The following is a 13,057-nucleotide window of genomic DNA, read 5'->3' on the forward strand; positions in this document are numbered from 1 at the left end:
GTGCCAGCGGGGGGTGCCGCGATCACGCAGGCTCCGCCCCTGCCCCTGCAGGATGCCTCTGGCTGAGGCGTTCAGCCCAGGCAGCGGAGACCCACAGCTGCAGCGGCCCCGCGATCGTGGGCTCCACTTTAGGCCCAGGCAAGGGGCCCCTAGCTCCTGGGACTGCCAGCTTCGACCGTGCCCAGCTCCCATCGCTGGCTCCACCCCTACTTCCTGCTATCACTGGCCAGGGCAGCAAAGGCACCTGATTCTCCGATCATGGCTGGGGGGCAGGGCAAAGGCGGCCCCAGGGCCGCCTTTGCCCTGCCCCCCAGTTCTTATCTCCGCCCTGGGTTCCCGATCACTGTCAGTGGCAGGGGGCTTCTTCCTGCTTTCCCTTTCGCCTCCCTGCATTGTGCCTACATATGCAAATTAACCACCATCTTGTTGGCAGTTAACTGCCAATCTTAGTTGGCAGTTAATTTGCATATAGCCCTGATTAGCCAATGAAAAGGGTATCATCGTACGCCAATTACCATTTTTCTCTTTTATTAGTGTAGATAGGGGCCCAGTGCACGAATTCATGCACCTTGAAAGGAACTGTGGGCAGCAAGGCTGCCGTGGGCACAGGGATGGATCTTGGCCCATCCTCCGCACCCCCGCCCAGCCCCTCCAGCTGCAGTCCCCCGTCCCCTTTCTGCCAGCAGCCCTCTGCCGCCACCTCCATTCCCATGCACTGTTGGCACTGGTCCCACTTGCACCCACTGACAACACGGAGTGATTGGGGCCAGAGCCAGCAGCGGCTGTGAGTGGCTGCTGGCCCCAATCACCCTTCAGGAGCAGGGAGAGGTGGAGAAGCCCTCAGGGGCGATCAGGGCCTGCCGTCACCTCTTGCACCCGCTGACAGCACTAAGTGATTGGTACCAGCGCTGGGCGCCAGCAGCAGTTGCGAATGGCGGCTCCGGCACTGGCTATAGGTACCAGCCGGGCAGCGCCGGCAGTGGGTGCAAGTAGGGCAGTTGCTGACAGTGGATGCAAAAGGTGGTTGCTGACTCCAATCTCCCCTCAGGAGCAGGGAGAGGTGGAGAAGCCCTGAGGGGCAATTGGGGCCATGCAGCCACTGCTCACACCCACTGGCAGCACCGAGTGATTGGGGCTGGCTCCAGGCGCTGGCAGTGGGTAAGAGTAGTGGCTCTGGCACCGGCAGTGAGTGCAAGTGGGGCTGGTGCCGTCAGCAAGTGCGGGTGCCAGCAATAGGTGACGGCAATATGTGCGAGCACCAGGCAGGACTGCAACACATGAGAGCAAAGAATTTCCAGTAACCACCCGAGGCTTGCCCCGATGACAGCGACCAGCACCTCGCCTTGGTCTGGCGCCCCCGCTCACCTGCTCCACCATCCTGCTGTGGCCAACACCTGCCATGTTCTGCATGTGCGCCATGGTGGTCAGCGAATGTCATAGTGACTGGGTGTTCGGTTGTTTGGTTGTTCTGTCATTCAGTCTATTTGCATATTAGGGTTTTAAATATATAGATTTGCTAAAGCTCAAGTAGACAAGCACAATGTTTAATTTAGTGGCACTGTGTAGATACTGCCTCAGTCCTATTACATGAATGAGTTTCGAAGGTAAGTAGGTCAAGGGAGCTTGTTGGAGATGAGGATTATACTTCTGGAATCAATTATAAAATATATCACTAAATTATAGCATAAACTTTCAGTTCAAGCCTGAAGTTCCATGTGTTTGAATAGCACAACCATACAATAGAATATATGTAGTAATCCAAATAACATTCACCTTGTTAGTGACTTTTTAAGACAAAAAGGATTATCATGTTGCAGGATAAAGTGCTTTTTTTGTAATTGGCAACAGTTTATTATCCTATGTCTCTGCTTTATAAGTAAATGGGCTGTTTATACAAGGAAATGGCTAACTGTGGGAGTCCCGGTTTTACTGGGTTCTCTATTCAATTCATTTTGCGATGAAGGACTTTATCTTGTCCTATGTTTTCCTTCCTTCCTATCTTCCTTCCTTTCTATGTTCCTTCTTTTTTTATTCCCTTCCTTTCTTCACTCAAAAAGAACGTATCAAGACAAAGATGAATAATGTATGACATCACTTATATGTGGAATCTGAAAAAAGTCAAATTTGTAGAATCAGAGAGTAAAATGTTGGTTACTAGGGATTAGGGGAAGGAGAATTGGGACAATGTTAAAAGGGTACTAACTTGCAGCTAGAAGATGAATAAATTCTGGAGATCTAATGAACAGCATAATGATTACAATTAACAATACTGTACCATGTATTTCTTTTTTGTTGTTGTCATTTTTTCTTTTGTTTTAATCTTTATTGTTGAGAGTATTACAGATGTTCCTCTTTTTTCCCCTCATAAACCCCCTCCACCTGGTTCCAGCCCCATCCCAGGCCTTTGCCACCCTATTGTCTGTGTCCATAGGTAATGCATATATGCATATAAGATCTTTGTTTAATCTCTTCCTGCCCCGTACCCCCCTCCCCTCTGAGAATCATCAGTCTGTTCCATTTCCATGCCTCTGATTCTATTTTATTCACGTTTATTCTGTTCATTAGATTTCTTACTCATTTATTTTGATTTTTAGATTCAATTGTTGATAGGTATGTATTTGTTGCCATTTTGTTGTTCATATTTTTATCTTTTTCTTTTTCTTCTTCCTTTTCTTAAAGAATACCCTTTAACATTTCATGTAATACTGGTTTGGTTGTGATGAACTCCTTTAGCTTATTTTTGTCTGTGAAGCTCTTTATCTAACCTTCAATTCTCAATGATAGCTTTGCTGAGTAGAGTAATCTTGGTTGTAGGTCCTTGCTATTCATCACTTTGAATACTTCTTGCTACTCCCTTCTGGCCTGCATAGTTTCTGTTGAGAAATCATCTGACAGACTTATGGGCATTCCCTTGTAGGTAACTAACTGCTTTTCTCTTGCTGCTTTTAAGATTCTCCCTTTGTCTTTAGCCCGTGGCATTTTAACTATGATGTGTCTTGGTGTGGTTCTCTTTGGATTCCTCTTGTTTGGGACTCTCTGTGCTTCCTGGACTTCTTAGTCTCTTTCTTTCACTCGGTAGGGTAAGTTTTCTGTCATTGTTTCTTCAAATAGGTTTTCAATATCTTGCTCCCTCTCTTCTTCTGGCGCCCCCAAAATGCGGATGTTGGTACACTTGAAGTTGTCCCAGAGGCTCCTTACGCTATCTTCATATTTTTTTATTCTTTTTGCTCTTCTAGTTGGGTGGTTTTTGCTTCCTCATATTTCAAATCATTGATTTGATTCCCTCTACTCTATATACTATTCTTTATTTCAGTCAGTGTATGCTTAATTTCTGACTGGTCCTTTCCATTTTTTTGGCATTCTCACTAAGTTCCTTGGAGTTTTCTAGCAGATTCTTGAGTAACCTTATAACCGTGATTTTTAACTCTGTATCCTGTAGTTTGCTTTCTTCTACTTCTTTCATTTGTGACATGTTTCTTCATCTCCTCATCATGGCTGCTTCCCTCTATCTGTTTCTGTATTGGGTAGAGCTTCTATGTCTCCTTGAGTCAGTAGAGTGGCCCTAGTAGGTGTTCTATCGAGCCCAGTGGCTCAGCGACCCCAGTCACCTGAGCTGGGCCCTCTAGGTGTGCCCCTTTGTTGGCTGTGAGCACAGTCTTGTTGTAGTTGAGACTTGATTGCTGTTGGTGTCACTGGGAGGAATTGGCCTTTAGGACAATTGGCTATGAGAACCAACTGTGTCTACAATGGAAGAGCTGCTATGAAGGAGACACCCTTATGGGGCAGGACTTGCTTTAGTGGGACTTTGGTGCTCACTAATTCTGTCCCTTGAATGTGTCTCTTATGGATGTGTAGAGTTGCAATCTGATATGGTCTGAAACTGACCACTTTGTACACTGGCTCTTGGGTCTCCAGGGAAGTGCAAAGTCAGCCACTGCCTGGGGTCACCCAGCAGGAGCTACAGAGAGATCTGCTGATTTCTCCTCTTTGTACTGGGTTTGGAAGTGCCCAGATGAAGCCCAGCTATGAAGCAAGGCAGGCTGGTGCTGGTGCCAGGTCTTGGGCCTTTTGTTGATAGGTTTGGGGCTCCCCAACCCAGCTACAGTTAGTTTGATTTTAGCCTGAGCAAGGACTGCACTATATACCAGTATTCACTGAAGAGATAGAAACTGACTGAACTGTATTTACATAACATATATTTTCATTTCCTTTAAGTAAAAGAAACTCACCACATGCCTATGTTTGTTCATGGAATAATTGCAAAATGCTTCTTAGGAACATAAAGAGCATAAAGACAATAAATCAATAACTACCATGATAATAAAGCTAGATAATTTGGGTAAGCTTATTCAGTAAGTAAAAACTATTGAAATATAAATAAAATATGGAGGTTAGTTGATAATAATGTATCAGTATTTGCTCATTAATTGTGGCAAATATACCAGAGTAATATAAGATGTCAACAAAAGGAGAAATGGAGTTAGGTATGCAAAAACTCTATATACTGTTTTTGCAACTTTTCTGTAAATTTAAAATTACTCTAAAAATGTTTTTAATTATTTTAATTTTAAAATTATGGTCTTTTTGTTCTCTATTACATTCAATTCTGCTATAATTTTTATTATTTCATTTCTTCTGCTGACTTCAGCTGCTTTTGTTCTTCTTTTCTCTAGTTCTTTAAGATGTAATGTTATAGTGTTTATTTGGGGGGTTTTTTTGTTTCTTGAGATAAGCCTGAAATGATATAAACTTCCCTCTTATTACTGCTTTGCATACCAAAAGTTTTTATATGGTGTATTGTCATGCTCATTTGTCTCTCTACATATTTTGACCTCATCTTTTATTTCTTCTTTGACACAGCCATTTTTTAATAACATGTTGCTTAATCTCCCCATATTTGTGGGGGACTTTTTCTTCCTTTTTGCAGTTGATTTCTAATTTTAAAGCCTTGTGGTTGGCAAATATTCTTGGTATGATTTCAATCTCATTAAAATTTTTGAGGCTAGTTTTGTGTAGCAACAAAGCAAAAAATAAATAAATGGGACTATATCAAACTAAAACGTTCTGCATAGTAAAGGAAACTGACAAGAAAACAAAAAGGCAACCAACCGAATGGGAGAAGATATTTGCAAACAACAGCTCCAACAAGGGATTAATATCCAAAATATAGCCGGAACCGGTTTGGCTCAGTGGATGGAGCGTCGGCCTGCGGACTGAAAGGTCCCAGGTTCGATTCCGGTCAAGGGCATGTACCTGGGTTGCAGGCACATCCCCAGTGGGAGATGTGCAGGAGGCAGCTGATCGATGTTTCTCTCTCATCGATGTTTCTAACTCTCTATCTCTCTCCCTTCCTCTCTGTAAAAAATCAATAAAATATATTAAAAAAAATATCCAAAATATATAAAGAACTCATACAACTCAACACCAAACAAACAATCCAAATAAAAAAAAAAAGATGGGTGTAGGACCTGAGCAGATACTTATCCCAAGAGTACAGAACATTTAATTTTAAAAAAGAACTTATAAATGTGACTTTTTACATAATTTTGTGGAAGCATATACTATCCTCTAACAGGAAATGTCTTGTTTGGGGGCTGATTTTAATATGGATGGGGGAGTTAGGGCTTTTACTGTCACATGGCAGGGGCTGGAGTCAAAAGCTCTAGTTCATCATTTTGTCCAGTGGTTCTCTAAGATCAAACAATTGTACAGTCTTCTTTCAGTCTCTATTTCCCTTTTAATGTCACAGAACAATTAACAATAATAACATAAGCAGTCAATATTTATTGAGTTCTGACCATATGCAATCACGCTTATTAGAGTTTAACAATTATTATTTTGTTTAGTTTTGCTGAGAATCTTGTGAAGCAGATAGTATTGTTTATTTTACAGTCAAAGGGGTGCTGAGAGTTTAAGTCACTTGCCCTCTGGGAAGTGATGGAATTGGATCATGATGAGGTTGCTTGACTCTAGAATTCATGCTTCTGACCTCTCTGCTCTACTCCCCAGTCATCTGGGCCCACATATTGTCTTAGAATGCTATTTACCTTCCTCTTGTGAATACTGAGAGATCTTTAATTAGATATTCAGTGGTCTATTGACGCATGGGGGAACACCCAAATGAAAAGATGTCTCCCACATTTCCAGGAATATAAAAGTCACTCAGCAAACAGTTGTTAGATTAATAAATGGATAACAAATTAAAATGAATATTAAAACATCCAAAAAATCACTATGAGTTATCTATTAGAAGAACATCTCCCAGGAAATGTTTTTTTTCTAAATTAGGGATAAATGTGATGGCATGCTGATTTCTTTCCAATAATAGTTCCTAGTTTCTAAGAATTTTAAAGGGAAAAACTTCTCCTCCTAAAAATCCCCAGTAAATTGTTCCTTATAAAACTATATTAAAGGGTAATTGGTAAATAACTATTTAAGAAATATTTAGGTCATTTTCATATAATTTTGCACAATTTACTCAAAGTTGGGGCAAGAGAGTGGTATAGTGGTTCTAAGTATTGCTGTATTGGACTACTAACCCAACACAACAACAATAACAAATAAAACACTACTTTTCCTTATTCTTATTGGCCTCTTTACTATTATTTCCCTCACTATTACTGGCTCATTGAAGCTAGGCTATAAATGTTCATTCTTAATTCCCATGTGCTCTGAAAATATGAAGTCAATAATCCTCCCATGATCACATAAAGCAGGCTTGTCTCTGTCTCCTTTTAGTTATTTCAGTAGCCCACGGACCACAAGAGCTGGAAAGAAGGGGAAGACCCACCCCAAGTATCTGTGGGACTCAGAGCAAGAATATAAATGGAACCCAGGTACATAAGTCTAAAAACTATAAATCAAAGTAACAAACTTTAAATGTCCTGTCTCTAACAAAGCCTGAAAACATACTGAGAGAATAGTGTTCTCATACTCTTGTAATTACTGGAAATCCAGTTTCCAATTTAAAACCTTTAGACTCCTTGAAATATACAACAGGCATGGCAGTGTGGGAAGAGCAAGCGTTGGTTCTCAGTCCCCAGCCCGCCTCTTCTCCTGGTTCCAAATCCCAACACAAGAAGTCCCCATGTATGAATGTGGACTCTGCATCCCAGATGGCTCTACCCACACACTTCACATACAGTGCCCCTCAGCTACAGGTGTACACACATCAGCATGATCCAACCTCAGGAGGACAAGCCCAAGGAAGAGACTCAGGCAGATCCTGGAAGTGAGCTTATGTTATATTGAAATTCAGAGAGACACCACAGCCAGAGGGTCGAATTTTGGAGCTTTTATTTCAAAGCTGACGCGATGGGACCACAAAGGGCTATCGCCACTCCAAACCTCACGCTCCCGAAATGAGGTTAGGGGTAAGCTTATAAAGGCAAAAAGAGGAAAAAAACTCTAGGATTGGTGCCGTGAGACCCGATCTCAAGGCCTGGCCTGGCATCAGCCCTGACAACTCCGTCTGGGAGTATTATAGTTTATGGCCTTTTCAATATGATAACAATGCTTAAGCAAACAAGTCCTGCAAGATAGATGATTTAAGAGGGAGCAGTGACCAGACCATAGACTGATAAGTATGTACACCAGATTTCCGTCACAAGCTCAGATTTCCAGCTTCCCTCCCCGCCCCCCGCCCCGCCCGCTTTTATTTTCCCATTATTCAAGCAAGTATATCTACAGAAGCTAGAAATAGCATAGTTACTTATCTGGTTTAGTTACATCCTGGAATTAACAGGTCAATGGACCATCTGTGCCTGAAAGACAGTCCTAACAAAATTTATGGGAATAAAACGGAATGCCTATGGTTCAGATAGAGGGCAAGGGGACAGAACGGAGTCAGTTCTTTCAAGGTCCATTCTTCACTCAGAGCATTTGAGCAGGGAACTCTATAGATAATATCAGTCATGTACAGTCTAAAGAACATAAATGTTATCAGCTTATTAAGTAAGAGAATTAACAAAGAAAGTTGATCAAATAAGTATTGGAGGATTGAAAATGCCAAAGGGAATATACAAAGTTCTTGTTTTTCTGAATATTATGCTACCAATCCCAGCTATCAACAAGACATTTAAAATCATTCCCTAAGAACTTAAGTTTTGCTATGAAAGAGGGACATTAGGAAAAGGAGGTTTTATAGTCAGCTGATACAACAAGAAAGCCTGTTCCTGCAATGTGCCTGGCTGGCTCACAGCATCTCTTAAGCCTTCCTGTCAGCCCATGTGCTCCTTTCTTGCTGGAGGCTAAAGCAAACAGTAGTTAGCATATTAATTCAAAAAGACCCATTGGAAGGCCAATGGACTTTGATATTCAGCAGAGCTGAAAATCAGCATAATACTGCCCTGCTGTGTGCTCAGTGGCTCAAGGCAATTTCCTAACTTGATAATCCTTATGCTGTTTACCAAACTTTACCTTTGATGTGCCTATATGCATTGCTAATGGAAAAACGTGTATTCAAGTAAATAAAAAGCAGACCAGGCCAGAAGTCCCGGGTGCCTCTTCAAGAAAGAGGTCTCCACCTGTTTCACCCCCCCCCCCCCGCCCCACCCCCCATGCCTTCTAAATTCATATTTCTTGTGAAGCATGGTAGCAACCATGCTTGGGTAAAAATTGCTGTTTAATATTTTAACCCTGCTGATTTGGCTTCTGTAATTATTTGCTTGCTAAAATAATAGATAAGTTATTTTGATTTTCTGAACTTATATAAGTTATCCAATTTGATTGAATATTCCATTGATTGTGGTCTGAATACCCTCATTGATAGTGATCTTACTGGTCTTTTGAAACACATTCCTCTGCACCTGGAGACCATGACAGCACAATTACTCTAAATGGCCTCAATGGCTCCAGACAATGTGTTTCCGTTGACTCAGTTGTCCCAAGACCTGAAACTATAATTAATCTTTGTAAGATAACTAACTTGCTCAATCTAAGCTTCTGTAACAAACTGCTTTTTGCAAACCAGGTTACTCATTCCAAACCTTGAGATGTAATCAATACCTTTGTGATGTTTGCCTATATAAGTCTGATGTTTCGGCCAAGGGGGCACTACGAGATTTGGAGAGCAATTTTCCCCCTCATAGTCCCGGCTTTGAAATAAATGTGGCTCCTTAATTTGACTTCCTGCGGCATTTGTGTGATTCATGGGGTACAATACACACTTGTACAGCATTTTCATTTGTGTGTTGGCCACTCCCTCGGATCCTGAACCCACTGCGCAGGTCGCAGCACTTTCTATCTGGCAGCTTCCTCCTGTCTCCTCTTCTGGATGCTAACTGTGTGCAGTGGATCTCTGTGGAAATGCTGTGAAGTGAACAAGAAAGAGGAGAGTGTGATCCATACCAGGGATGCCACTCTCACCCTCACTCATTCTCTAAAGAAATCATCCAAGTGGTAGCCTTGTTCCTGGTCTGTGAAGAGCTCTTCTGTAGCAATACATGCATATACATATACATACAGATATATACATGGTTTCTTAAACATAAAGCCGCTAACTTCCAGCACAAAAATGAAAGTCCACTCCTTACTTCAATGTAAAGAAAGCTCTTATGTGTTGAAGGGTATTACAAATTACATAGTAAAATCCTAGTATTGGGTGGATTTTAAGAATATTTTTTCTAAGGTATGTTTTTCAGCTAAGCAATCAGAAAAGTTTCTCCATAGCAATTGATTAGGAAATAAAGCAAATATAAAAATACTCCTAAAAGTGCATCATTATATTATTATTTAGTAAATAAATACCTTTCACTAGCCATAAAGTTGCAAAGAGTCTTATATCAGAAATAGATAACCTTAAATATAAATGTTTAAGGGAAAGTTTTTAGGGACATCCTAGTTCTGGAGCTCCTATACAGATATAGTCAAAATTAAGTGATAAGTCCATGTACTTGGGATAAATACTCTTTCTGTGGAGAAAAAAAATATATTAGCTTAATCTTAACCATATAGTTACTGGCTTTCCTGGTTGACTACACTTTTTCTAAATGATATTGGGCAAAACACTTAACAAATCTGAGTTCATTTATAAAAATGAAGTTGAATAATATTATCTACTCCTCAAAGCACTTTTGAGACTGAGAGGTAATAACTATGATAACCTTAAGGGCAGGGACAACTCTTTTTTTTTCTTTAGAGTTTGTAACTCTTAAATATTATAATCAGTTAAAGAGTCAGGTTATCAACTTTCCCTCACCTTAATTCCACTCAAAGAAAACCTTGAGATGAAATGGGACGCCTCTTTTAGAGCAGAATACTAAAAAGCTGCCATCAACCAATACTCCCAGACTCCCTTTTTCACACATAAACTTTGTGAGTTGTTCAACTGCATTTCTAAAACTTGGCACAATACAGAGCACAATTCCTGGGTGAACATTCCTGTACAGGGAGTTAGTGATGTTTTCAGGCTCCGTTAGAGACAAGACAAAAGGGAGTCACACTGCTTCTGAAAAGACTCTGATGAGACATCAGAAGGAACTTCCTGACACCAAACCCTGGAGATCAGGACACCAAAGGAGATGTATTATCTTCTTTCACTTGAATAGAGTTTAAAAGTAAAATGAATTAAATAAAGGAAGATGGGTGCCTGGCTAGCTCAGTCGGTAGAGCATGAGACTCTTAAATAAAGGAAGACTATTAATAGGCAAAGGATAGAAGAGTTGATCTTTCAAAGCATCCTCTTGCCTCTAGTATTCGATTAATTACTGCTATTTTTTGTAGGGCAGTAAGCACTCCTCTATTCCCTGCTTAATATTCAACACCTGAGACAGTCACCTATATCTCCAACTATAATCAAGAGCAATAATTTTATGCTGGTTTCTCTTTTCTACCAAAGTCACCAAATTGATTTTTATGCATGTACTCAGGTACAGGATGAGTTAAGTGTCCCAAGAAAGAGTATGGCTTCTAAATCACCTCTTCCTGCTCATCCTTTAACAGGGCAGCAAGCAGGACGCTACATGCTTTTTGCTCAGCTTCTTCATGGCTTTCTTCATATCAGCGTTTCTGAGTGTGTAGATGAGGGGGTTCAGCATAGGTGTGACCACCGTGTAAAAGATGGAGAACACCTTATCCACAGAGAGGCTGCAGAAAGGCCTCAGGTAGATGAATACACAGGGCACGAAGATCAGACTGACCACTGTTAAGTGGGAGGCACAGGTAGAGAGTGCCTTGCTCTGACCCTGGCGGAAGCGAGTTCTCAGGGTGATGAGGATGACAGCATAAGAGAAGAGCAAGACCAAGAAACAGACAAGAGACAGCAGACCACTGTTTGAGACCATCAGTACCTCTACCACATATGTGTCCATGCAGGCTAGCTTGATGACCTGTGGGACATCACAGTAGAAGTTGTCCAGTTCATTGGGGCCACAGAAGGGGAGCTGGATGACCAGTATGACCTGTGTGATAGAGTGGATAAAGCCCCCACACCAGCAGGCAAAAACCAACTGAAAGCGGAGTTGGCAGTTCATGACTGTTAGGTAGTGCAAAGGATTACATATGGCAACATACCTATCATAGGCCATGACTGTCAGCAGAAACATCTCCGTGGCTCCCAGAAAGTGCAGGAAGTAGATTTGAGCTAGGCATCCTGGAAAAGAGATGACCTTGCCCTGCCGTAGAAAATCCCCTAACATCTTGGGCACAGTAACACAGCTCAGGCATAGGTCAATGAAGGACAGATGGCCCAAAAAATAGTACATAGGATATTGGAGTAAGTGGGCATCAGCTCGCACTGTTACCACTATCAAGAGGTTTCCCAGGACAATAGCTATGTAAAACGACAAAAATAAGAAGAAGAGAAATAGCTGCAGCTCCCACGAGGATGATAAGCCCAGAAGAACAAATTCTGTCACCTCTGAATTGTTTTCTGTTTTCATTAAGTCAAGAATACCAAGTGACCTAGAAGAATTAAATTGGAACAAGAGAGGTTTATGTTAGACAAAAGGGAGGGAAGTCATCAAATTTCAAATCTGGTGTTTGTAAATCATATTCTAAGACCGAAAACTTAAGCAACTTCTGTGAGGTAGGAAATGTACATTTCTGTATAAATAGGAGGAATATTTTGTATCCCTTCCAACTTTTTATTCCTGCAATGCCTTTAAATTGTATTTACAACACACTAGGAAGGCAGACAATGACCTGGGCATGAGGTGATGATAGCATAAAAATAATTTCACTTTTTAAATAGATAGAATCATATTCTTTAAGGACAAGAGTTCTGGAATGAAGTATCTGGATCCAATGCTTGATTCTAATGCACCAATGGAGTGACCTCAGGCAAGGAATTAAACCTGAGTTTTATTCTTTGTTTATTCAGCCTAATACAGGGATAATAGTATCTCCCAAAGTTGCTTTGAGAAACAAATGTAATCTTTGAGCAACAAACACTTTCCCCAAAAAATAACTAAGTCCCTCAAAGTGAGGAAATATTTCTTATTTGCCTTTGTACTGGTATTGCATCATAATTTGTTAAATTGATGGGAGAATATTTTGTGCTGTAAATTGCGATATTGTACAAAGGTTAATAGTTATTTAAAATGAGCATGTTAAGAAACAAATTATTCAGGAAAAATTGGGAAATTTTTAGAGATTGGGTTAGAAGAAATAAAATCTTTACCTTTAAAGTTTAGGAAAGCAAGCAATTCAGGATGAGTAGGATAGTTGCTGGGACACACTAATTACCAAAATAAAAAACAAAGACTGTGATCCATATCATTGAGGCATGTACAAAAGAGGCTCACCATAACCCATTTTGTAGGAAAGGATAATAAGAGAAATGAGAATTATGCTGCTTTTGGACCTTCAACACCCATAAATCCACTTAAGAGAAATAAAGAACATACTAAGATATTGCTTATCCATTATTCCCGCTCTACACCTACAGTCACCCACAACATGGGGTGGGAATATCTTGGATTACAAATGAAAAATCGGGAAACATTGATACATTTTTTTCCATTGAAGCGCTTAAGAATTAGTAGATGCTGTCTGTCCAGATTAGGATATTTTCCATCTAGAACTAGCCCTAGGCAAAATGTTAAGTGAGACAGAATTT

General features: G+C 40.8%; 1 protein-coding gene across 1 annotated transcript; it reads right to left on the bottom strand.

The window, feature by feature from the left end:
• Positions 1 to 10,934: 10,934 nt before the first annotated feature.
• On the bottom strand, positions 10,935 to 11,912 carry LOC132227044 (olfactory receptor 4Q3-like). The gene has a single exon (XM_059681743.1). It carries the CDS (start codon positions 11,877 to 11,879, stop codon positions 10,935 to 10,937), a length of 945 nt encoding a protein of 314 aa, XP_059537726.1. The 5' UTR covers positions 11,880 to 11,912.
• Between the last annotated feature and the right edge of the window lie 1,145 nt (positions 11,913 to 13,057).

Source organism: Myotis daubentonii, chromosome 1 (assembly GCF_963259705.1).
Source record: "Myotis daubentonii chromosome 1, mMyoDau2.1, whole genome shotgun sequence".
In the NCBI taxonomy this organism is placed as follows: domain Eukaryota; kingdom Metazoa; phylum Chordata; class Mammalia; order Chiroptera; family Vespertilionidae; genus Myotis; species Myotis daubentonii.

Excerpts from the sequence above, each read along its gene's own strand:
- LOC132227044 (XM_059681743.1), bottom strand. The coding sequence starts at position 11,879 with ATGAAAACAGAAAACAATTCAGAGGTGACAGAATTTGTTCTTCTGGGC.